The 26,599-nt window shown below is 40.7% G+C and overlaps 1 protein-coding gene across 3 annotated transcripts in view; it reads left to right on the forward strand.

Moving 5' to 3' along the window:
• The first annotated feature begins 2,792 nt into the window (after window positions 1-2,792).
• CCDC57 (coiled-coil domain containing 57) overlaps window positions 2,793-26,599 on the forward strand; it is a 69,150-nt gene continuing 45,343 nt past the window's right edge. For 2 of the 3 annotated variants that reach the window (XM_075216774.1, XM_075216775.1), the window contains exons 1-5: window positions 2,793-3,223; window positions 7,785-7,893; window positions 12,587-12,688; window positions 15,727-15,884; window positions 16,473-16,547. In XM_075216774.1, coding sequence (XP_075072875.1) covers window positions 2,823-3,223; window positions 7,785-7,893; window positions 12,587-12,688; window positions 15,727-15,884; window positions 16,473-16,547 — 845 coding nt within the window. In that variant the 5' untranslated portion in view covers window positions 2,793-2,822. The remainder of the gene's footprint in view (window positions 3,224-7,784; window positions 7,894-12,586; window positions 12,689-15,726; window positions 15,885-16,472; window positions 16,548-26,599) is intronic. The other variant, XM_075216776.1, reaches the window with a different exon arrangement.

Here is a 26,599-nt window from a genome sequence, read left to right on the forward strand (position 1 = left end):
TGCTTAGTAGACATCCGTGACTCAGGACTGTGCTTTTTTTCCCCACATCCAATCTGTTACATGAGTCTAAGAAACATTTCCAGAATATGGACATATCTCACATAAAACTCTGCAAAAACTATAATTCGTGCACTCATAATCTACTACATTTACTGTTGTAATTTCTTTCTTACTTAAGCTGGGTACACACTACAGAAATTTCGACCAACTTTTTATGCCGAGCGATTTTACAAGCGATCGATGGTCCGATCGCTCGGTCCATGGACTGCATACACCCTAGCCTTGTTTAGGACGATAAAGGGAAGAGCGGACGTCCCTTTAGCGACTTTTTACAGCCATGTTGTCGTGAGCAATGACTTTCGACTTGCGGTCGTATGTCGGCTGTTTGAGCCGATTATTGGACGAAAACAGTGTAGTGTGTACCCAGCTTTACTTACCTTCTCCTAACCAGACTTTCACACCTACAGTCTTTTTTGAATACAATGACTAGACTAGTTTTCCTCACAAAGGGCCTGAGTCATTAAGGAGAGCAAAGCCCCTCAAAAAGGAGTAACTTTGCACTGTATCAGTACCATGTTGCATTGGAGGGGGAGGTAAATTTAAAATGTGGGGACTGAATTGTAGTTGGTTAGGTCACGTCCTAGATCAACTTTGAATGTCAATGTAAAAATAAAGCTATCAAGTATTTATGTACTGCATGACAAAACAGCCAGTATTTAACTTATGTGCAAAATAATAAACTAATTTCCACCCCTTGCATTGTAACATGGTTTGTCCAGTATCAAATTTACTATTTATTTTTTTTGCCTTGCTCTCCTTAATGACCCAGGCCCAAAATGTTCTTTTATTGCTGCTCTTTTTTGTGAGTCCATAGATTGGAAAAATCCATAAGCAAAACCATACCAACCTTGCATCAAAATAGCTCAACCTCAGCGCTCTGCCCTAGATTTGTACCTCTAATCAACACTCATTATCTGCTCCTGTTCTTGGTTACAGGACTTTTTTCAAGCTGCAGCCACTTAGTGGAATTCTCTTTTGTACAACAAAACTTTCCTCCAGTCTCCAAACCTTCAAGCATTCTCTATGGACTTCTTCAGAACAAAGGAAATAATATGACATCACAATGGTGACTTTATCAGGCATTCCCTTAAGAGTAGTGAAAGCCCATGCTGCTACATGGGAGAACTGACACAGATCGCCCTGCCTGTCAGCACTAATAGATACAGTGTCTGCATATGATCTAGGTTACTGTGCGCTCACATCTACTCAATGCTCATTTAGTTTCTGTAGCTTTAGCCTGATCCTGGCTCCAGCTACAGTTAGAGATACTTAATCAGTATTAATAAACCACTTCTAATGCACATGGGTTTCTGGTCAAACCGCACTATAGAGCCTGAAGCAGTGAAAACAATCCCTATACACATACCCTTACATTTAATCTCTCAGTGAGACAAACTCTCTGGTTAAAAAAATAGTTTTAAAAATATATGTTTTTATATCTCAGTCCAATGCATCAATACCTTACATACACATACAGTATTTCTGGTATCCCAATACTAGGGACAGCTTTGCAATTCATTTGTGGGGTACATTTCACGGTTGCCCTAAGTAAGTAAAAGTGATTTATTTATTTTTATGTGCTAACTTAGTTTTTCCTTGTACAATGCACTTTTTGCCAGTCCCAGCTGTTAGTTATTCTCGGTTTATCCAACAAATAGCAAAACTCTGAAATGTAATCTGGACACCAAAGTATGAAATACCCTGTCATGAAGGGGTTAATTGACAATGTATTTATGTATAGGCAACTAACAAATATTTGATATTTGCACCATTCCCTGCACAGCTCCTTCTGGGCAGTGATTGATCTCAGAATCCTGCGCTCCACTATTTCATTATTCATACACCGTAGTGGCTGGCCACCTCTCTGGTGTGTGCTATTTAAAGCACATGATGATGCCAAAATAGTTCTGCGATGTGAAGTTTGCATTGGAAACTACCCCCTCAATTGCAATTCAGAAGGTGGCTGCACATACAAATCAATAGTAGTCATCTTGTCACGGTTTTTAACAATGTCAAATCATTATCAGACATGATGATATCAGGCATCGTGTGCTTGTTTTGTGGTGACACATTGCCCAGTATCACAATAGTATTGCAGGTCTGCCACTTACTGTTTTGCAGTACTGTACGAATAAACTAGCCATTGAGGAAGAAGAGCTATAGAGGTCATCATCACCATTTATTTATATAGCGGCACTAATTCCGCAGCGCTGCACAGAGAACTCGCTCGCATCGGTCCCTGCCCCATTACAGTCTAAATTCCGTAACACACACACACACACCAATTTGTTAGCAGACAATTAACCTACCAGCATGTTTTTAGAGTGTGGGAGGAAACCCACGCAAACACGGGGAGAACATACAAACTCCTCACAGATCATGGTTGGGAATTGAACTCATGACCCCAGTGCTGTAAGGCAGAAGTGCTAACCACTTAGCAACCGTGCTAATGGATTTTATATTGTATCTATTAATAATTAATTATACACTCTTTAAATCGTTGGTACCATTACAAATAATACACAGCTGTTAATGCATTGTGCCATTGAAATAGCATTTTTTTGAATCCTGCTAAATCCTGCATGGCTGCTGAATTTCAAATTCGTTGTGCTGTACAACGAAGTTCACTATTCGCTATTTTCCAGCTATTCGGTGCCATAGATCATGAACTCTGAATGACATCCAGAATATAGTCTTTGATTATAAATGTTGTTTCTTCTTTTATAAGCAGAGTTCTATCCACCGCACATGCATATAACAAGATGCCGCCAGAAGAACTGGAATTTACTGAACTTCTTGCCAAAAAAGAGCAAGAATGGAAAGCACTTCAGCAACAGCAGATTCTCTTTCTCCAACAGAGCCTTAAGGACAAACAGAAAAATCTCCAAGAGCAAAATGATAAATTTGACAGGCTCAAGAAGGATTTCACCCATAACTTCAGAGTGCTAAACGAAAGAGACCGTGAGCTGGAACAGTATGAAGTGATGTACAATCGTTTGAAGGTGGTAGAGAATGCAAAGCAGTCTGAAATCAGCGACCTAAAGATACAGATTGAGAAGCTTCAACAAGAGATCCTGAGAGAGAGGAAGAAGTATGATGACTTACAAAACCACTATCAGCGGAAACTGAAAGAACACCAGCTACATCTAGATAGAGTAAACAGGTAATGTGCATATGTTTATATTCAGTTCAGTAGCGGTTACATAATCTGTAATGCTGTTTGTAAAATGTGGCAAGGGTGATATTGACTCCATGTACCTTATGTTTGCATTCAGCAGTCTCTAGAGACACTCGGATGCAGGGGGATGAAATATTGTATGACTTTTGACACAGAGGGCACATTGTCTCACAGCCTATCCAGACAGACAGCAGCGGAGTGATTTTCAGTCTTGTAATAACTGCTCTCTCATTGGCCAGCCCATTTTTAAGGAGTTGCCCTGGGTTCTGTGTAATTGTTTTGTGATTTCTGCAGTTATTCACATGACAGTTACTAAACACCTTGCTGGAAGGTTAGCCATATAGAGAACACTTTGGCATGCACGGAATTACTACTAACCATTTGCTAATCTTCCTCATAAAGCATACTTGCCAACATTTTTAACCACCCCTCCTGGAGATTCACGAGGGAAAGTCAAAGTGGCAAGTGCAGGGCTGTAATGATGCAAAATGCATCATCTTGCAGCAGGAAGTGATGTCACAGCCCACTTCACTAGGAAGCATGGCCAGTCCAAAGTTTCTGTATGCAAGATGAGGATGGCGTAATGATTTGTGGGTTTCTTTGGGACACATATGGGTCCTGATTTTTTTTTTACTATTGAAATGTTGGGAAGTAGCAGTGTTTGAAAAATCAACCACCAATTACTCTATTAGCACATTGCTGAAGGGCATGACTGGTTTCTGTTGGCAATGATACATTTAAAAGCATGCCTCCCTACTGGTGAATAAGGATTGTCTGGATATGTTTTAAACAGAAAGGAATTTTTGTAATTATATATCTGAAGCAGAGTGACATCGACCAGATTACTTTTCACACTACTATAATGCTGCTGAATTTGTCACCTCCTTCTCATAAGCATACTGAAGACATTGGCATTAGGCAGGAAATACAAGAGAAATCACCAAAATTAAGCCTTCCTGGAAGAAATAGTTTTTACATGTTTTCGAGTTAGAAAAGGTTATTCATGCTGACAGGTGAATTTTAAGTGAGTAATGTAAAATATGCATGACAATGCACATGTCCCTTAGGAAAGACAAAATCTATAACATATCCACTGTAGCTGACCTTTCCACACATATTATCCTGACAGCACATATATCTTGGATGCTCTGTGTGAGAGTCCCAAGCAGAGCTCATATCGTTGAAATGTTGTAATGAGTTCAGTAATGTCATCTGCTTCTTCCAACTTGTACAAATGAAAGATATTGCGTTACTGTAAATCCTCTCACCAGCTGGGCGCACACAGGTTTTGAGAGTTAATGGGCAACTTTAATTAGTTTCTTGTTTCCAGTAAGAATTGTGACATGTTTTTCGCTGGGTAGCTGCAGTGAGTACTGTCGATAAATAGCACAATCATTATAGTGCATGTAGTTTGCACCGTAGTGCCTGAAACAAATTTAATGGTACCATGGTGCTTTGGTTGCACCAGGAATAACTTTTTATTTGTACTTTGTGGCTGAGTATAATTTACATTATTTTATCTTCCTCATCCTATTTGAGGGACCATGTGGTAGAGAGGGTGCTGATCTGGAGTAAGGCACCTAATTAACTACAAACATATTTGTATTCTAGCACATTCTCCTCTGTACCCCTCCTTCCATACTTCCTCATACTTTTTTAGGTGCCCTTGGAATAGGGCGTTTTTTTCTTTGAGCTTCCAAAGGCAATAGTTAAAGTTGTATTATTATTTTTGGATGTAGCAGGGGAAAGGAAATCTTGCGTGAGCAGCGCAGAGCTACAGCGCCTCACATTTTAGGATCACACTCCGGAGGAAGCAACAGCCTTTTTACAGGCAGCTCCCGTCTCCCTCCTGACTGATCAGATAATGGTGGCAGGGTCTCCGGTAACCTTGAAGTGGTCAGGTGGGTACTCCTACCTCAGCAGGCCCCAGTAGGGACGATCATGGCTGGGGATCTGTCTTTTGACAGTACCATGTCCAGACTAGGTCTGGGGGAGGGTGGTGTATAACCCTCACTTCAGCCACCTCCTCCTTGGTGGGCTTTTCCTTCTCATAGGATAGTCCACCATCTCTCTGGACGAATGAAAGGAGTCATATGGGTAAGTTCTGTGATTTTCCTTTGTGTCTTTACAGCTATCTATAATTGTAGCACTGTAGTTAGTCTCACTTCATTGTGGTTGAGCTATACTGTCATGTACACCAATCAGCCACAACATTAAAACCACTGACAAGTGAAGTGAACATTGATTATCTTGTTACAGTTGCACATGTCAAGGGGTGGGATATATTAGGCATCAAGTGAACAGTCGTTTCTTGAAGTTGATGTGCTGGAAGCCGGAAAAATTGGCAAGCGTAAGGATCTGAGCGACTTTGACCAGTCCAAATTGTGATGACTCACCGACTGGGTCAAAGCATCTCCAAAATAGCAGGTCTTGTGGGGTGTTCCCAGTATGTAGTGGTTAGCACCTACCAAAAGTGGTCCAAGGAAGGACAACCGGTGAACAGTCAACAGGGACGCTTTGTATTGGGACAGCATGGTGGCTCAGTGGTTAGCACTTCTGCCTTACAACACCAGGGTCATGAGTTCAATTCCCGAACATGGCCTTGTCTGTGAGGGGTCTGTATGTTCTCCCCGTGTTTGCGCGGGTTTCCTCCGGGTGCTCCGGTTTTCTCCCACACTCCAAAAAACATACTGGTAGTTTAATTGGCTGCTAACAAATTGACGCGTGTGTGTTTTTGTTAGGCAATTTAGAGTGTAAGCCTCAATGGGGTAGGTGCTGATGTAAATTAGTGGTGCTATATAAATAAATAGTGATGATGAGGGACATAGGTGTCCCAGGATCATTGATGCATTTGGGAAGCGAAGGTTAGTCTGTCTGGTCCAATCCCACAGAAGACCTACTGTAGCAGAAATTGCTGAAAAATGTCATGTTGACTATGATAGAAAGGTGTCAAAACACACATTGCAACACAGCTTGCTGCGTAGCTGCAGACCAGTAAAATTTGCCCATGCTGAATCCTGTCCACCGCCGAAAGTGCCTACCGTTGGCACATTACTCTTTCCTAACTAGATTGCGATGTACATTATCTGCACTATTCTACGGTATTGTCCTTCTATCATTACAGATTTCTCTCCTTCCTAGATTGTGCTGTACACTGTCTGCACCTTTCTACAGTGTTGTATTTGTTTTTTTTTACAGCACTCTCTCCTACCTAGATAGCACTGTACACTATAAGCACCTTTCTACGGCATTGATATTCTACCAACACTGTCTGTTCGTATCTCATACAAGGGAGGATGGCCAGAAAGGAACAGGGCAGGGGCGATATAGCTCAAAGCTACATCCCCCAGGCTTATTTCTCAGAAAGAACTTGTGTTCCAGTTTGTCCTGCATCCCTGTCTACTGGAAGTTTCACTGACTCCTGCCTATCGCGGCATGGAGCCTGGGCTAACTTACTGTGTTGGACTGCAAACCTGGTCCTCAGTCTATATCTCGTCAGATTCTTCTGGTGCAATACCCCTGTTGCTAGTTTTGAATGAAGCGCACAGCAGTGTCTTGGCATACCCTCCTCTATGGGCAGTTTTGGAATATCCCCATGGTCAGCAGTGTCTCCAAAATAAGACTAAGGAGAAAAGAGGATTTTTGTACTTATCATAAAATCCATTTTCTCAATCCAAATGGGGGGACACTCTGGTCCCACCCTATTTACATATGCTCTGTTTTTAATGTTGAGTGTTCATCCAGATTGTTTAATTAAGTCCTATCCTGTGGGCATTGATAGAAAATTACTGAGGATGTATGGAAGGAGGGATATAGAGTGAAAGGTGATAGAATACAAACAAGTTTGTAGTTTAGTAGGTGGTAAATTGGGTTCTAAAGGACCTATGTGGATGTTTAAGTGAATGGACATTGTGTGATGTCTGATTAAATGTGTTGTTTTACCATTACTTTTATTATGAGTAATGCGCAGCCCTTTAGAAAGCTACACAAGTGTGTCAAATTCCCAAACACTGCTGTAAACAATTGCAGCGATCACTTGACCAACAACCGATATCTTTTCCATGAGTTGAGGCTGTCACAGAGCTCTTAGGCCGCTGCAGTGCAAGGGCATAAGATAGGCAGTAGTAGATATTAAAGTTGTTCCTATTCACTCTACATAGGTTGGGCTGCATGTGTACAGTGGACAGGAACAAAGGGATTAAATAAAGAGATAGGGAAGGGTGAACATGACATATATTCCTTCCAGTCTTTATAACCCCTGCAAGCAATTAGCTATTGTTATGTTGCTGATGAGAATTTGGGTAAGTAGCTACTTGAATTTGTTTTCCATGGAAGATAGAGAGGGACTCCTAAATGTTTGAATATGTTCATCTCTTTTGTAAATTAAATTGACTCCTCTACGCTGTTATGATTCTTGTTTCACTGTGCATGATGTCAATAAAGTCACACCCCATCAGTATGCTAAGTCACTCGGCTACAAATGACTTATATCCACTGACCACCTTCTCACTACCTGCTAAAATGTATCTATTTAATGCTGTTTCAGCTCTAAAAATAGTGATATTGATCATATTCGGGAGGAGTATGAGAAAGTAAAGCACCAGCTGGAGAGGAAAATAGAGGAGGTACAAGGAGATCTGACCTTACAGAGACAGGTGAGATGCGTGTCAAGTGCCAGACTGTCTTACTCATTGTCTGCTAGATGTGCATGGGTAAACATCCATTCTAATACAACTTTCTGACAACAATGTAAGATGTCTCCTCTTGTCTTGCGTTTCTGAAATCTCATTGACAATTGAACAGATGTGTAGTGCTGTAGTAATTGGATGCTGCAGCTTATTGATCTCCGTTTACCAGTCATCCAAAACCTCTCCCTTTTTTTTCCCAAAGGCTCTTTGACTGTTCAGTAAATGATCCTGTCTGAAAGTCAGCTAGGCAGCTGCAGTTCCCATTCTGGCAGCTTGACTAAATAGGCTCTTGGTGACAGTGCGTGTAGTGAGTGCAAATGTACAGGAATGCAGACTGGAAGAGCACTGATCTCTGTAACCTTGAGGTATCAAAGAAAGGGCAAATTTAATAGTGATATATTTGGACAGGGTAGATGTACAGACCTTTCCTTTGACCTGTGAGTTGTAGTGGCTTTTATAGCTCTCCTGGAATTACAAATGTCAATTTAGGTGCTGAGAGCACGACTTGATTGAACTTTGGAAAGGTCAGCAAGCATTGTGGGGAATTTTGATGTAGCTCTTTACCAGCCTACTTTACATCTTAATTTTACGTAAATCAAAATGATGTTTCTCTGCAATTCAAAATAAAAAAATATAAAGTTACTTTTCCTTTTCAAACTCCATGGCAGCCATAATAAACTCCATAGTCCGCTAAATACTATGATGTCTGATGTCTTTTTCCTGTCTCTCAAATGAGTTTTTTCCTTTCAGCGGCTTACCTGTTCTTGGTGAGTTTTGAGGTTCTCCGTGCCGCACCTCTGGGAGTGATAGTAGGGACGGGGGTGGCTCCCTGGGAAGGCTAGATGCTACTTTCAGTAGCAAACACAGGGTCTGGAGTATGGGCCTTTCTTCTGTGGAAGGTACGTGTATACTAGGCATGGCGCCAGAGCATGCATGACACCACTTCAGAGTCACATACAATGTAGTCTAGCAAGGAAGCTGCTTTCAGCGTGGGAAATCTGAAACTGTGCTTGCATCATTTCTGTAGAACCACATAGGATTTATTACATAGCCTACCATCATGGAGCCTCAACCCACCCTCCAAAAAGCCTTAGAGGACCTGTTCTAGGTAACCTCCTACCTAGGATGCTTTCTTAAAGTTTGTAGATGTAGGTAGGTAGTTAGTGGCTCTTTTCCTTCCCAGTACTCTTTCAGAGCCTGTTGTTTTTGAGGTTCATGAGGGAGCTTTGTGTTTGGATTGCGTTTTTCAGCCCGAAGAAGCTACTGCTCAGCCTCCTGAACAGTTATTTCTGTGGGTGGCGAGCTCGATGTAGATAGATGAGCATGGGCCTGGGTGATGTGCAGTTTGGTCCTTCTGTTTGTGGGTCATTGGTTCTTTTATGGGTTCTGAAGGGTCATCTAGCAGTTAGGGGAAATCAAGGAAGATCCCAGGTCATTTAACCCTGATGTTGTGGAAGTGCTCCTTAGACATTGTAACAAAACAATGGGTTTATGACATCATCAGCAAAGGGAACAAAAATGAGTTCCACTTGGTGCACAGAGAAAATATGTTTGTGAAGTCCAGGGTCCCTTATTTCCCTAGTGAAACTGTAGGCATTACAGAAGGTTTACAGACTTTGCTGGAACCAAAAGGGATTTTTCCTGTTCCTTTGGCACAGAGAAATACCATTGCGCTGAACCGTCCTCAATTTGGGGTAACTCAATCACTTCGTTTACACAGTACATTTCCGCATGTAATCTGTACAGTCCATGCTCTACGCAATAGAGAAAGGCGACTTCATTACCTCTTTAAATCTACAGGATGCTTATCTTTACATTCCTATAATGGTTTATCAGTTCCAGTTCACCTGTCTCCCATTTGGCCTGTCAACAGCTCCAAGGACCTTTACCAAGGTGTTGGTGTTTGTAATGGTCACTCTCCGGAAACAGGGAGTCACAGTATGGCCTTACCTGGGTAGCATCCTTATGAGCGAAAAGTCAGAACACCTTACCCAAAATAGGACAGCTCAGGTAATGTCATTCCTAAAGGAACATGGATGCATGACTAATACAGCAAAAAGTCTTCCTGTGCCTTATCAAAAGCTACAGTTCTTGGGAGTACGAATAGGCACTGCACAAGACAGCATGATTTTGAGAGGATAGACTTGTCAAAATGTAGCATCTAGCATACCAGCCCTTAAGCAAGAATTCTTCCTCTGTTTACTATGGGATTTGGAAGAGATTCATTTTTTGGTGCAAACCTAAATGGGATGATCCTGCTCCTTCTACCTTTCACCAGATTATTTCTTCAGGATAGGTTAGACAAGGGCTTTCACTACCCTGAAAGTTCAGATGTCTGTGATTAGTGCTTTTTCTGGACACTAGACTGACATCAGACAATCTTTTATTTCAATTTCTTTCAAGCAGTAAGAAGAAATAGACAATGTATCAGGCCTTTTGTGATACCTTGCAATCTTATTGTTGTCCTGGAGCCTTATGTCTGATTTCTTTTGAGCCTTTGCAAAATGTCTCCCTCAAGTGGCTCACACTTAAGTTGGTGTTTCTGATAGCAATCACGTCTGTCCATTGAGTTGGAGAATTGCGTGCTTTATGAATTAAGGAGCGTTCTTTGAACATTTATACGGACATAGTGGTGTTGCGAACTAACCAAACTAATCCTGCTTTCCTACCTAAGGTCGTTTCCTCTTTTCATATTAATCAGGAAAGTAAACTTTCGTCTCTCTACCCACAGAGACCTAACAATAAGGTGATTACATATGCTGGATCTTGTCAGTGCAATATCTGTTTACCTTTCCAGAATGGAAGAATTCAGAAAGACTTTTTATCCTTTCTGCAGGACTTGGTCAAAGGCATGCCCCATCTAAACATACTCTTGCAAGATTAATCTGGTATGTCATTGCACAGGCTTACAAGGGGAATGGATTTGAGATGTCCTAAGGGTGCATTCTACAAGCGTGGTGGCAACCTCCTGGGCCGGACTCGGCAGAAGATCTATTTAAAGTGCAGGGTTATCTGTTCATATTTTTACCCAATATATTCTGGATGGGAAGTCTTTTGCTGATGCTCGGTTTGGAAGAAAAATCCTTCAGAAATTTGCTAAATAAAAAAGTTTTACGTTGTCTTTGTACTGTCAGTGTTGATTATGCTTAACCCACCCTCTTTCTTTCATATATTTGCTTGGGTACATCCCGTTTGTTGTGACTGCCATTGAGTTTGAGATGGAAATGAGAAGATTATTACAGTTAATTTCATTCTTTGAAATACTCCATGACTGCCTAATATTCCCAACCATATTCTGTGTTTTTATATTTTTATGAATAGCTTGAGAAGTTTTTCATAGACACCAGGGGAATTTATTTAAAGGGAATAGCGCAGGGAGCTTATTTATGTAATTGCAAATGTACTTATTTCTGATATTGTGTGTATTTTGTTACAGGAAATGTCTTGTTTGCGGTTTTGTAACTTTGCTAGAGGAAATCTCCAATTAGGCATATGTGGGGAGGGAGTCTGTTTTGCTGATAGAAGGAAAAGCTAAGTAAGTCTATACAATGTGAGTGACCAACACAACAGACAGCCGTTACCTGTATCCTGGTTAAAGTGAAAGGAAATCTCTGATCAATGTGATTTAGGATATCACAGATTACTGCAAATTTTGTTAAGTATAAAATGCATTTAAATGCATGTTTGGGAAACATATTGCATCCTGATACTACAAATAAATCAGACTTCAGAGTGATGCTGTGTCCAAAACTGTATAAAACAGCACTGGTTTGTACTGAAATGTATCATTATTGTTCCATCTGACCTGATCACTGGTACCTTAAACCAGTGTGAACTGTCCTTGTTAGGACTACTGGAGCTAAATAAACATCACTTGCTTCATAGACCTGTTTGACAACTTCTTCCATGCTGAAATTCCTGTGACCTACAGATTAGACTGTCCTGTGGTTTGTACCCAACTTTCCGGTACCACCGCTCTGCCTGCTACCCAGCAGCTCTGGCCAGTGTGATGGGCCAGGGGGGATCCATCCACAGCAACCCTGATTCATTGGAAGAGGTCAGGGGTACCAGCCCAGGTACACCAGCAACGGGGTACACTAGCAGCCACTGTGACCCAGAAGAAACGCGGTTCTGGATGGCGTTAAGGAGTTCAGTGCTGGCAGCAACTTAAGCCCCTCCTACTGCAGTTAGAGGACGCATTTGGATTAAGAAAGGGAACGGTGGCAAAGTAAGCCCAGGCGCTTTCCAGCAGCAACAGACAGGGTGGCAGAGGCAGTCCATCCTGTCACAGTGTCCCTTCCCCTAGCTTGAGTTACAAGGGTTGCTACATGCAGATGGTTTTTCTTCTACCCTCCCATCATCCTCTCTATAGCAGCCCCCAGATCTCTGGCTAGTGGTAGTGCAACGCTAATACCTGCAGAACATGATAATCTAAATAAAGAGACATGGTTAATTCAGCCTAGGCTTTCTTTAATTCTAAAGCTAGAGGTGTTACTATTCTATATTCTGTACTAGTGTAGATTCTATAGTCTATCGCTTATTGCTGTGTTTTTTATAACCTTTTTTTAATATTTTCTTTATAATTGCAGCCATTGTCACTTTTTTTATTTTTAAGACAAAAGACAAATACATCGCCAATCAATTTGTACTTTCCTTGCAGGAATTGTCTTTGGAGTTTGATTGTGAAATGAAGAAACGTGAGCACGAGTTTCGTTTAAGTCTGGATAAGATGAGCACTGTAGTTTTGTCTCATGAACTCAAGGTATAAATGACATTGAGCCTATTGTAAGAAAGCCTGCAATCACAAGGCTGTGAGAGAGAGTCAGGTAACAGGCAGCAATTACCAGAAGGTTGTGTGTGAGAAACAGATTGCAGACAGCACAGGTGAGGTGGAACCAAGGCTTGAAGGGAGGGAAGGTCAGTCATGCAGAGATTAGAAGTTGAAGTGAGGCTTGGCTGCAGATATTTTCAGCCAGGAAAGAGATGGGTTTTGAATTTAAAAGGAGGCTCCGTTGCGGGCGAGCACTCTACAACAGACAAGCTGGCTGATGTATAGAGGGGAATGGTGTTTAATTAGGTGTAGGGATCACCAGTGTTATCACCAGGGCTGCCATCAGAAATTGTAGGGCCAATTACACCCACCACCCCTGGATAGCTTATGTTTTTGTTTCAAATGTAAAAATTCCCAACCTCCTGTCAACTCACGCTATAGCAACCCCTCACCTTCCACTACAGGGTATTAAGCGGAAGGTAGAAACAAACTCGCCCTTAATTTAAAATCCAGCCTCCTTCACCCCCCCCCCCCCCTCCCAACACACACCAATGTTTATTTTCCAGAGCTTTACCATGGGAATATATCAAGGTTAAAACCTTACTATATTTTTATTTCTTTTTACTTCTCTTATATTTTAAAATTAATTTCAGTTTATACCTCTCCATGTCACAATTTTGCACTCCAAAAATGTCATCCAATATATTCACTTTAGAAACCGAATAAATAAATGGTTATGATAGTGGGAAAGATTCATGTCAATATTTGGCTTTACCTGCCCTTTGATCATTGTGATGTTATAGAAGAATTGGTTGGTTACATATTTAAAGGGGTTTCCAACCTAGATGCAACTTTAATGCTTAGGTTTGTACATGCCCCCTTGCAACATTTACTCAATACGTGGCAGTATCTTTGTGGCTTCCTCTGCTTCTTTGTGTTTTGTATACATTAGTATCCACAGGGCAGTTCTGTGTCATACCCAAGGGCAAAAAAACCAAAGGGCATGAAGTAAAAAAACACAGATGGAAGATAGAAAAGTAGGAAGCGAAAAATATAAAAGAATGTATTTAGTGTAACCTGCAGGAGACTGTGTACAATTCAAGTTGCCAGAAAGTGAGGCATCAATCCATAGAACAAAGCATACTTACTTACTCTCCCGGAATGTCCTGGATACTCACAGATTTTAAAGAGTCCTCCTGGACGCCAGGCTGATTAGGTCACCTCCTTTTCTGAAGTGGGCAGGGCCTAAATGACGCAATTTGATGCGAGTTGCATCATGATTGCTCCCATCACCCACTACGGGCTTCCAAGTCTACCTGAACTCCCAAAGGTTCAAACAGTGGGCAACTATGGAAGAAAGTATGTTGTGTATTTATAAGCCCCCACTAAGCACACCCTTATCTCAAGTTACTAAAATTGTTCCGCATATATTGAATGGTGCCATTGTTATCTCTTTTATCTGATGAATAAAGCTGATTTAGTAATTTTCCAGTGCTAGAAGTGAACGTTTCATTTCTAAAAAATCTGATAAAGCCCATTAAGGACAGTTACTGCTTTTACTGTATAATGATTGTAGGTATGCTACAAATAATAACTTCCAGAAATTGGCATAAATCGTGTACATAATAACAGCTAAATGTTACCTTCAACATAACCTGCAAATTGCCTGATAATTAAAATTACAGCACTCATTCATTAGCAACAAGCATCCAAAATCTCAAAACAAAAGCACAAGTTGACGCAGGGAGTTGGCTGTGTTTATGTCGGCACAAAGATTAATGGCATAGTTAAAGAGTGATGTAGAACATTTATAAAAAGTAAAATAAAATTAGTTACAGAATGGAAAAAGATGTTGATTGCAGCAGACCCTCTGTGTGACCTCACACTGACAGGGAGAGGGGGCAGATCACATGATCAAATGGGCGGGTCTTTCCCCTGCAGTTCATCTCCGATGCTGCTGTGTCTTCCCGCACGTACCTGCTGCTGCTGTGAGCCTTGCAGTGACAGGCAGCTGTCAAACGCTGATCGGAGATGAACGATCGCGTTTCACAGCTGCCTGTCACTGCCAGGCTCACAGCACCAGCAGGGATGTCGGGGAGGACACAGCAGCAGTGGACAGCACATTGGTGGTCAGCAGGCCTCCTAGACAGCCTGGGCCCCATACACCATACAGTTCCCTCCTGTACTCCGCTGATGGCGACCCTGGTTATTACTGTTATTTGGATTGTGATTCTTACTGTTCATTATGTAGCATTTGGGATTATGTGAATAAACAGAAGATCTGGAGTTAAAGGAGTGTATCAGAATGTTATCTGGATTGCAGTACGAAAACTGAACTTTTAGATACTTCTCTTTGTGTAAGGTGTACCTATAGAAACAAATTACATTACTACTTTTATTATTACGTGCTTTGTAGGGCCCTTGATGTTAAATTTCCAATGTCATTCCTTTCTTTGAGAAATGTCTTGTATAAAAATGGTTCATTGGCATCAAAAGTTTGTATTTACTATTTTTAAATGCTAAGTTTAATTGCATTTACTATCTTTCTAACAGCACCTCCCCTCAAGTTAAAGGTATAAGTAGGTACTTGTAACTGCCAAAGCTATCATTGAGCTTCTTCATAGCTGTAATGAACCACAAGTAACTCTTTCCTATGCTAGAGGTGTATTTGGGTGACATAACCCTTACAAACATCATCTATAACAGGGAATACAGCCTTTCAGCATAAGTCTGGTATTTAATCTCAGTTGGGCCAGTGGAACATCATGGCAGCTCTCATGTCCCCTAATACATGGTAATGCCCTAAGAAAATAAAAAAAAGTTCTCTGAGAGATCTCAATCCAATATTGAATGGGATTTTAGTCTTTTTGGGCCATGTATTGGCATGTCCATACTATATATATCTTGTACATACTATGAATCATTCAGTTCCATATGGATTATTGAGTAGCACTCTCTACTTCCTTCTATAAACTGACATTGATCCGTGACATCATTTCACATATTCCCTTATTTTATTGTGTCTTAAGGTAAAGTTATTGACAAAGGAGTTGGATGTTTTGAGAGAAATGGAACTGAAAGGAGCTGAATCTGTCCAGGAAGCGGAATCGACCAACCAAAACCTGCAAGAGGCGCTGAAACTAAAGGAGTTTGAAATTAAAGATTTATCAGCTGTCAAAGATGCAAGGTTTGTGCTACACAACAAAATGCTAGTGAAGAGTTCTGGTGATGAGATGGGCTCAGAGTATTTCAAAAATACTGTCAAATTTTAAACTGTAAGCAATGAAAGGATTTGAATGATAGGAAAGTCTTTATTTTGCCATTTGTGATATTAAATAATGACCAAATACAAGATGTATCACATTGTGTTGGTCATTTTGCACAGTGAATTCCCCCAAGTTTTGCTATGAGGCCTGGTGATTCGGTGTTACATCCCTGGTTACATCCTCATTCCATTACAGACAGCTGAAGCCCCTCCTACATGTTTAGGACAGTGCATAAAAGCTGAGGCTGCAGACATTTTGAGTTGATGTGACATGACTGGTCCTGTCCTATGTATGAACCCACCAATCCACACAAAGCAAGTATGTAAGTCTGTCATTCGCTGTCTATCCTGTTAGAGAAGAACCTCCATCCTCATATGGCAGTCTGCTTTAGATGCATGAAAAAAATCATGTTGAAAATATTTAGTTAAGTATAAGGTTACGTCAAAACTTATTTTTAAAACAGTAGTTAATGAAAAAACAACAACTTGGATTGTATTTTTGCATTCTAGATTAAAAGAATTGAAAGACAGACTACAATCAATGCAGCATCAGTTGAACAGGCAAGAGGAGACATTTCAAAGAAAGTAAGTTCATATAACAAAACTCAGCGAATTGTGGCCAGTGAGAATTCAAAACTGAGAAAAAAAAAAGGTTGTAAAGTGGATAAGTTGTGTTAAATAGTTGAATTATAAGGCTGTGGATGGTTGTAATTGGTTCATACTGGTGAATAAGGAAAATTAAATGTTTACATACATGCCTAGTAATTTAATAGGGATCTGATTTGGTAAAACAGATGTATGAATTAATTGACAGTTGTATGCAATAGTTGGAAGTATAATTAATTACTGAGTGCAGACAGCAGGGGATAGGAATATAATTAAGGAATTGAAGACCAAGGAATGTTGGTAGACATCCTGATGAGCTTGTTACTTGTGTTAAATGTGGATAGTTTGCTGTCAAAGAGAGGAATTGAGAGCTAAGTCCCCTTCAGACTCCTATCTTAGTTGCTGAAGTGCATTCGGGAATACAATAAGCAACATTTATCATCATCATCATCATCATTTACTTATTTATATAGCGGACTAATTCCTCAGCGCTGTACAGAGAACTCACTTACATCATATATGATAGATCATTTGAATAAAATCCTTGATATATTAGCTTTGTGTGGGGCTGTGAAACTGCAAGGTTTGCGTTTTGGGCTTGTGTGATTGAAGCATAGATACACTTGCAGTTCATCAATCCTTTCTGCATACTCTGAACTATCATTGTCTTGCTGGCTTACAGTTTATTTTCATTTGTTGTTCCTATGCACTTGGATATCATATGTTATTGTATGCCGTGTGTAATTATGTTAATTGTTATATAAGACAAGTTATTCTTAAATGTCGCCAGGTGTAGTGTTATCAGGGATTAAAGAGAACAACATTGTTCTCCACAGAAAATCTTGCCATCTGGGTGGCATTAAGGAGTAGCTGGGTGGGGACTGTGTAATACTTTGGAATAATATTAAAAAATGTTGGAGGTTATTGCCAACAGCTGCTAGGACTGATCAGACTGGTGGTCACTGGTCTAACACACACTGCTAACTGTAGTGTTCACATAGTGGCTGTTCTAGTAGGAGAAACAATGGTTTATTCTATTATAACAGGACTCTTATGCTCCAAGAGCCAGGTGGCAAGTAAAAACTGCCTAGTGGAACAATCGTGAAATAGGTGCTGGGGAGAACACTGAACAAGATGTCTGGGTTAAACGATTAGCGTATGCAGATATAATACCATCGGACTTTTCATGTTTAGCCTACAAGGTCATTGTTATATTAGTACCCTGGATTAGACTCCTAGGTACCTTGTCCACAGGGAGCCAACAGTCCTCGGGGAGAACACTCAGGGTTAAGTCTTATCAATTTTCCACCTATCATAACCTGGCTACCGCCCTAGTCCGCTCATCATTAGCTTCACCACTGTGGGAATATTGGAGGGGATATAACTTGTGTTTTTGACTGTATTTGTGTGTTCGCTAATTGGTGACTAGGAACTGCACTTCCGTCAACTGAGTACGCTGTACCTGCAAAGAATCGCATGTCTGGTGATTGTATATCTGCATGTCTGTATTGTCAACTACGGAATAAATTGCATTTTGGTTGCAACAATCTGTCTAGGTGATTTCAAAGAACCGATTAAGACTTGTAGTCCTCACAGGGGCATTTTTCCTCTTAGTTATGTGTACAGTGTCGGACTGGGACATATTTTCCAACTGTCCTGAGCAGGACAGTGATCCAAAATTGGGACTGCTCCATCAGAATCAGGACAGTTGTCCTTATCTCTCCTACCTGTTCTTGCAGATTTCAGGAATGTTGCTGGCTTATTTGGAAAAAAGGATGGTACATGGTATATGGAAAGTCTAGCAATGAGTGAGCCATCTAAGCAGCCCTCTTTTTCATTATGTTGGATGTAATGACTTTTACTATCTTCCATGTAAATGTTTCCTCTACATGCACATCTACTGTCAGTGATGGTTTGTTTTGCTACATTTATAATCCAAAATAAAGTTGTTTAAAAAAAAAATGGCGCACAGGTTGTAGACCTTATCTATGCTAAGTGTGACCTGTTGGAGGAAAGGTATGATGGTTGGGAGTGGACACACTTATAAAAACTGTAATGACAGTTTTTATAAGTGTCGTGCATGATACTGTTTGCACAAATATATACCCCATTATATCTACCCTCCCCTGAATAGCTCCTGGTAGACAGTGAGGGCACATACTGTGGGACATTCCCCCGATTGGAATATAAAGTACCCCACCTACAACTTCTTTACCTGCATATCAAAAGTATAAAATATTAGTCAAAGGTGCTAGCTATGACTTCAATATAAAAACAGACCAAAACATGTAAATTGATTTAAGTCTAATGCTGCAGACACCATGATCAAAATATAAGACAAAATACATTGCATAAAGGGTAAAGTGTGAAAATCCAATACAAATTCATTATGTCGCAAATGTTAACAAAAAAAACCCTTGCGTTTCACACAATATATAATTAGAACAGTTTTCCAACATCTGTATGGTCCAAAATTAGTGAATGTTGGAAATATACTAAACAAAAATATATTGGACCCTTAGAACTACAAAATTGTAGCCTGCTGACGAACAAATAAAATCCAATGTAACACTTGCAGAATAATTTAATAAATGCAACAGCCAAATAGGAACTATACAGTAATTACCTTAAAGTATAGCGCATGTTGTATATCTCTCCACATGCACTTAACTAGTACTAATATAGTACAAGATGTTTTCTTCTAAGGATCTATAAGGATCCAATAACATAAGTTCAAATCGCTGATAACATTCAGCTACATTTATAAAGTGTAATTCCATGGAGTAATCAAAAGTAGACCTCTGAAACAATTTAAAAACTTTGTTGTGTAACCATTATGCTGCAGTCTTACTATTTTTATGTAAGTTGTAAGGAAACCAGATAGTCTATTGCTGCACAAAACAACAGAGTACATTCTCGGCTACATTAACAAGCGTTGCTGGCATTAAAGCAAAAACTGTTGGCAGCCCAATCCAAAAGGTTGGATCCAACGTTCCTTCTAAACTATGGTCACTATGATGACACATGGAAATGATATAACTGATCCCTTTGATGAATACGCACATTTTGCAAACCAAGCATTCATAGAGAGTGCTGAACAGTCTATGTTATAAGGCAGAACAAGTACATACCATGTTGCAAAAGAAGGTGCAGACGTGAGACAGACGGTAGAGTGGGCCCTGCTCGAGAGAACTTACAGTCTAAAGGTTGAGGGCATTAGTGGGACAATAGGATCATTTTGAGAGAGTTTTTGAAAAATTGAAGGTCGGAGAAGAGTCTGGTCAGGCAGAGGGACTTGAAATTTATTCTGGAGGGTATGTTGAGTCAGTGTGTAGTGATTGACAGAGTGGTGCAGCAGATGCAGAGCAGCAAAAGAGGAGGATCAGTCTCTTCCCAGGGTGTAAGATGGATTGTAGCAGGGATAGATGAGAGAGGGAAAGGCCAGTTTGGTGAAGGTTGCAGAAGTTAAGGCAGAATAAAATGAGAGAGTGGATAAGGGATTCCAGAGTGAGAAAGGAGCATATTCTATTGTTTACATGCTTACAAGCATGGCCCTCTTACCTCTTTTCCTGTCTGTTAATACACAGTCTCTTTCATTACTATATTTGTTCCCAATTGTAAAGCGATACGGTACGTGCTAACACTATATAAATAAATGTTATGTGACACGGACACCTTCTGGTGATGCACACACAGACACCTTCTTGCTGAAACAGTGCTTTTATTGTTGCATCATAATAATAAGACCGCATTCATTTCTGTCAGCATGGCTCCAGGCAACCTATCACTGGCTAGATATAAACCTCCTGTCTAGGCACCTCCCACTGTTTGGCATCTGTCGCAATGCACAAGTGCACAATACAGTCTTTTATTCTCCACCCAAATACTGCAAACCTATCACAGACAACAAATGAGTAACACCCATATGGTGCACCTGTGTGTTTGTGTGCTATAGGAAAGACTGTGTGGCAATTAACACTGTCTGCAACCTGTACCTGCAGAGTCTCATGCTCTCTCCTGTCCCTAGGCAAGAGGTGTGTCAAAATAAGTCTCTGGTACAATTCCTAGGATGGTAGGATCCTTCGTCTTGCTGGGTTTGACACTACACCAAGAGGCGCGGAGTCTAACTGCGCAGATGGTTTTTGCCAGGGACCACCACAAAAGGTTTGGACTTCGCATCCTCTGCACGGCAGGTCGCGACCCTCTAGGGAAGTACCCAGTGAGGCCCGAGTGTGGAAGATATATTTGAAGCAATAGTCTGCGGACCAATACCACTGGAGAGTGGAAGTACAGGATGCTATAGTCTGCAGACCAATACAGTTAGGAGAGTGGAAGTACAGGATACGATAGTCTACAGGGGAAAACCATGAGCAGTACACCTGGGAGCCACGTCCAGACAGATACAAAGTAGCTGACTAAAAGAACTGGGACTGAGCCATGGAGGGAGGTGCTAGTTATAGTGTAGGTCAGTGGTTCCCAAACTGTGTGCATTGGCTCTCTGGGGTGGCGCGGCAATCTCACAGGGGTGCCGCAGCCAGGGCTTGTGGCAAGCAAGGCGAGGGACTACTTGGTTGAACTGAGAATGATTGTGATCCACTGGTGTTGGTGATGAATGCATCCTCAATGACAGGAAGGCAGATGGTGTAAAGCAACCAAAAGGAAGATGACCGCAGCGAGAAGCTGCATGGAGGTCTCCTGGACAGGCAGGTAGGTGCGTCGGACCTTCGGGTGGGGAACCCAAGAGTCTGGCTAATGACAGCCTCTTTGTTGCACATGTCTTACACCTGTATGCCTCTGAACCTAGGTGCACTGCTATGTTTGTAATTCTGTTTGCAGCCTTTACCTGCAGACTGTCAACTGAATTGCTGAATCCTCTTAGAGGCCTGTGGCAAACCATTCCCTTTTCCAGAATTATTATTATTAACTGTGAAAATGTTTAACGGAGGGGGCATTATGACAAAAGAAGAAACTGGATGAGTGGAGTGAAGCTGAGGGACGTCAAGGACGACACCAACTCAGTGAAAATGAAGGACTGAGTAGAACATGATTCTGTCAAGGGGAGTGTTCGGAGGAGGAGAGGTAGTTTTGGGGTTTTCTGAATAGAAGTGGTAGTGAAGGTTGAAGGAGTGTTTAATTGTTCATCAAGATAAAACATATAAAGAGAGAAAAACAGAGGGACAAGAAGAGAGCCAACAGATGCACTCTAGTGAAGGATGTCCTAGAATTAGAGTTGCTGAGGGAGCGTTTTGCGAGGTAGGCGGCGAACAGAAGAGAACAGTGCCGCGAAGGCCAAGGAAGTGAAGAGTGTGCAGGAAAAGATGGTGGCTTATTTTAGAGTTGAAAGTGGATGAGTAGGAAGAAGTGACTCATCGACTGTGAGTAGTTCGTTGGTTACATTAGTGAGGGCAGTCTTGTTGGAATCTTAAGGGCGGAAGGGTCAAGAATTAAGTGAGAAGAGAAAAAGTTAAGTGATTGCACCAAAGCCACTCAAATGAATCAAAGTAGAGATGAAAAATGGGAAGTTAGGAAGAGGCGACATGAGTTGACTGGGTGGATATTAGAGACTTAGGGGTATATTTACTAAACTGCGGGTTTGAAAAGGTGGAGATGTTGCCTATAGCAACCAATCAGATTCTAGCTGTCATTTTGTAGAATGCACTAAATAAATGATGGCTAGAATCTGATTGGTTGCTATAGGCAACATCTCCACTTTTTCAAACCTAAAGTTTAGTAAATATTACCCTTAATGTAGGCTTGCTTGGAGATAGAGTAGGATTAAGAAGACCTCATAAATTTATAGTGGGTGAAGCAAGATTATCTCCATTGGAGGTACAGGAGTACTTTGCAGGTCACAGATCTTTCTCCAACTTGGCGGACACTGCTACATTGTGGTTGTCGTGAGGGTGCAGGAGGCGGGCACTCAAGTTAATTATCTAAAAATTTCCTGTGGCGTATCCGTTGCTTTCAGAAAAATGTCTAAATGGGAGCAACTGACTAAGGTGGCTACTCTGGTGACTTGGCTATGTAAGTTCACTACTCTTCCGGTTGCTGCTTCATTTAAAGATGACATGGACAGAAAATGTGAAAACATTTGAAAATCCATTTATGTGGCTGCTGGGGCAGCCCTCAGAGCCTCCTATGCATCTCCATGGGTTTCCAAAGCCATGGATAAATGGTTTGAGCAACATTTGGAGGGACTGCGTCTGACCGTCCTAAATCTGAATTACTCCTGATAGCAGAACATCTTAGAGAAGCGTCTTTGGCTCCGTTCATGGAAAGCGTATGGGTCATTTCATATCAAATCAACACAATTTTAGAAAAAATTCTACCTTACATTCACTAATTTCAATTAAACTTAGTATAATAAATGCTGCAATTGATGTAAAGAACACCCCCAAATCTTAGGCTATGTACACTGGTTTTGAAGTTATATGCCTTTAAAGCTTAAATTTTTTAATGAAAAATTTGCTTTCAACATTTTTTTGAAATTGCATTTGTAGCTCACCTAATTGAGCTAGAGAGTCTCATTTTAAACTTCTTTTTATGGGCTTTCATGTGATATATAATGCAGTATGTTCAATAACAATTTAAATTGTAACATTTTCAAAATCAAAATTTTGATTTTCTCAAAAAGCCATATTTTTACATTTTTGAAAAACTTCTCAAAAATTGTTCATACTGTTATTAACAAATCCCCAAAGTTTTATTTTAGGATCATGATGGGATCATCTGCTACAAGAACTTTCATTTTTTGAGTGATTCTTGAAAATTGTATTTACATAGCCACTACACATCTGAGAAAATCAACAAAACAATATTTTTTTCCCAGTTCACTTCATTATAGGAATGCATGTTCCTCTTCATATGTGTTTAGGGGCAGGATTCTTCAGACAGCGCCTGCTCCCAATTCTGCACAGGCATGTTAACTTAAGTGGAATGATACTCCACGTGGAAAGACACTTCAGTTGTGTTGAATAGGCCCACCTTTTCCCGAGACTGTTTAGGTTTGGGTGGGCTTTTATTATTGAAGAAAAATTCCTAGGTCACTAATTGAAGCCCATAAGCGGAGTGTTTAATTACAGTGAAGTATTATACTGGGAGAATATGTGCTTGGATCAGGGAGGAACAGCAACTTGCAGAAGGGTACACAACACAGTGGCAGTCTACTGCTTTCAGAGGAAACTCATAGGGCTAGATTTACTAAGCTGCGGGTTTGAAAAAGTGGGGATGTTGCCTATAGCAACCAATCAGATTCTAGCTGTCATTTTGTAGACGGTACTAAATAAATGAAAGCTAAAATCTGATTGGTTGCTATAGGCAACATCCCCACTTTTTCAAACCCGCAGCTTAGTAAATCTAGCCCATAAACTTGTTGAAGACAAAATGTAAGAAACCACTAAAGATTTTTTACTTCTCTGGGTCAGCCTTTGATTTAAAAACAAGAAAAACTTTGCCAACTTATGCTCTCATAAAGATGATTTTGGTATAGAAGCAAAGTGGCATTTTTTCAGCGACTGCACCTGGCAAAGGACCTTGAGATGGTGTAGGTGGCACAGTGAAGAGATTAGCATCAAGAGCAAGCCTGCAACATCCATATGTTAATCAGATTCTTACACTACAACAAGTTTTTGATTGGGCAGAGGAAAATATTACAGGAATGCATTTTACTTTCCCAACACAAGAAAAACATATTGATACAGCTATATTTCTAGATAATCACTTCAAAAACACAGTGCCAAGAAAAGCTCTCACTTGCTGACAGCAGAGGATATGTAACTGCTCTGGAAAAGATGAAAACATAGATGAAGTGGAAGTGATGGACCATCACCATCTTTTTCATACCCAAGTAAGCCGGATGTTTTATGGATTACAATGGTAGATGTTCTGTGCAAGGTGAACCTGTTAACTTTCAACAGGTCGAATGTACACCCTTTCTGAAATGGAGATAATAAAAACAAATGAAGCCTTCAGCCAGTTTCCACCCATCAAGTAGCACCATTCATCCAGAGCAGCAGCACCAAAAGGTAATGATTTGTAGCTGGATTAGGAGAAATGGATTTAACACTACGTGCAAAAATCCTATTTTTTGGAGTGCCAGTGTTGGGGTTTGGATCAACAAACACAGAGAAGAAGTTTGGGGCAAGTATGTTTAGGTGGTCTTGTACGCACACAGATTTGAAGCAGAAGGAAAGAAAGTTTTAATCAGAGATCTGAAAGGCCATGTAGGAGAAGTTGGAGAAGAAGATGGAGCTGCTGCTTGTGCCTCTTTGGCAGTTTTTGAATGGCACTACCATGCGGTTGTCAGAAAGATCCTGAGGTGCTTGCATTAAATTGCTTTCCACTATGCTCTCATTTCTAGAATGTTTATATGTAGCTTCCGTTCATTCTGGAACTATGTGCCCCGCATGATATTTGTATGTATTTGTGTACCCCAGCTTCTGGAGTCGAAATCTGTTGTCCATTCTGGTTCTGATATTGTAGCTCCCTGATCTCAGTATTGGGTTTTGCCACCAGCAGATTGACTTTCTGGTGTATTTGATGAGCTTGACTTTCCAATCCAGAGACTTTGGACTGCCATCCCACTGATTGAGGAAATCCAGCTGAGTCTGACACAGACTCTTACACAGTCTGTCGCTGTGCTTGAATCTGTTAAGCCAGACATTGGATTTTGAACAGTCTTTCCTCTGATAGCAAGGACTTGTCTTTCTATATCTCCCTGTACACCAGTGAATTGCAGCTGTTTACAGGGAAGGGCTGGCAAAATTTAGCCCAGGGGGCCAGACTCGACTCAGCAGCCTATTAGCAACATTTTAAAGAAAAACAATGCAGGTGAAAATCTCTCCATAATTCCGGTTCCTTCACTACAGGTTCATCATGCTTTCCTCCTCCTACAACACTGTTCTTTCCATTTCCAAGCAAACCTAGTTCATATCTGTTATATTTAGCCAGTCATCGGTCTTCACTCCCTTTTGCCCAAACAAATTGTGTGGATTGTCTACAATATCATAACTCCCTTTCTCCTCTCATTCTCTCCTTAACCCTCTGCAATTTGTATTACGCCAACATTCCATCAAGATTGCAAAAGTGACCAATTAATTAATCATAGAAAAGTCCATGGGCCACTTCTTCTTACTTATCCTCTTGGAGATCTCTGCTGCTCTTTACACTATTGATAATCTCTTCTCATTCACTACATTGGCCTTTGTGACAAAGCTCTTTCCCGGCTCACATCCTACCTATTCAAGAGCTTGTTCAGTGTCTATACCTCTGACACATCATCCTCTCTGCTCCCATGAGGCTCTGTTCTGGACCATCTGTTCTTCTAGTTGTATATTTCTTCACTACGAAAACTAATCCTCTCATTTGGCCTCCGGTATGGGAAAATGAAACCCAAATTTCCCACCTCCATACTGCAACATATGTCTAGTTGCAAATTTTCTCACCCATTTGTCCTCACTTCGATCCTTCACAAATGCTGGTGCAAGACTGATCGTCCTGTCACGCTATTGCTCTTTGCAAATCTCTATATTTGCTTTCCATACTATCCATAATCCAATTCAGAAACTTCATCCACAATATATATCTTCATACTACTTCATTCTGCCCTTTCTTGAACAACCCCTTTTGCGTCTGTCCTCTGGTGATCGCCATACCATTTTTTAATTTTCAAATCTGACCATGATTCAAAAGTGAAAAACATTATTCAAGGCAATCATTTTTACGTAGATGTTAGTGGTTTAGGTGTGCTAAATGTATGATCTGATACAGAACCATTGCGTTTAAATCCACCTTTTCATCAACGTGTTCATTTTCAAAGTATATACACATTCAAATGGGTCCCCCATACAGCCCTGCGAAGAGAAGCCAGTGCATGTGTCTATGAGTTGCTAGAAATGTCATCAGACAAACCTTTCTTCATATTTTAAACAGGACATTCAGTATTTATGGCTACATGTTAAATTTCCCACTCTATTTGCCTTTGTGAAAGGTTAAATTTGTGAAAAAGTTTGCATCTATAAACAGGGTATTTT

Source organism: Mixophyes fleayi, chromosome 6 (genome assembly GCF_038048845.1).
Source record: "Mixophyes fleayi isolate aMixFle1 chromosome 6, aMixFle1.hap1, whole genome shotgun sequence".
Taxonomy (NCBI): Eukaryota; Metazoa; Chordata; class Amphibia; order Anura; family Limnodynastidae; genus Mixophyes; species Mixophyes fleayi.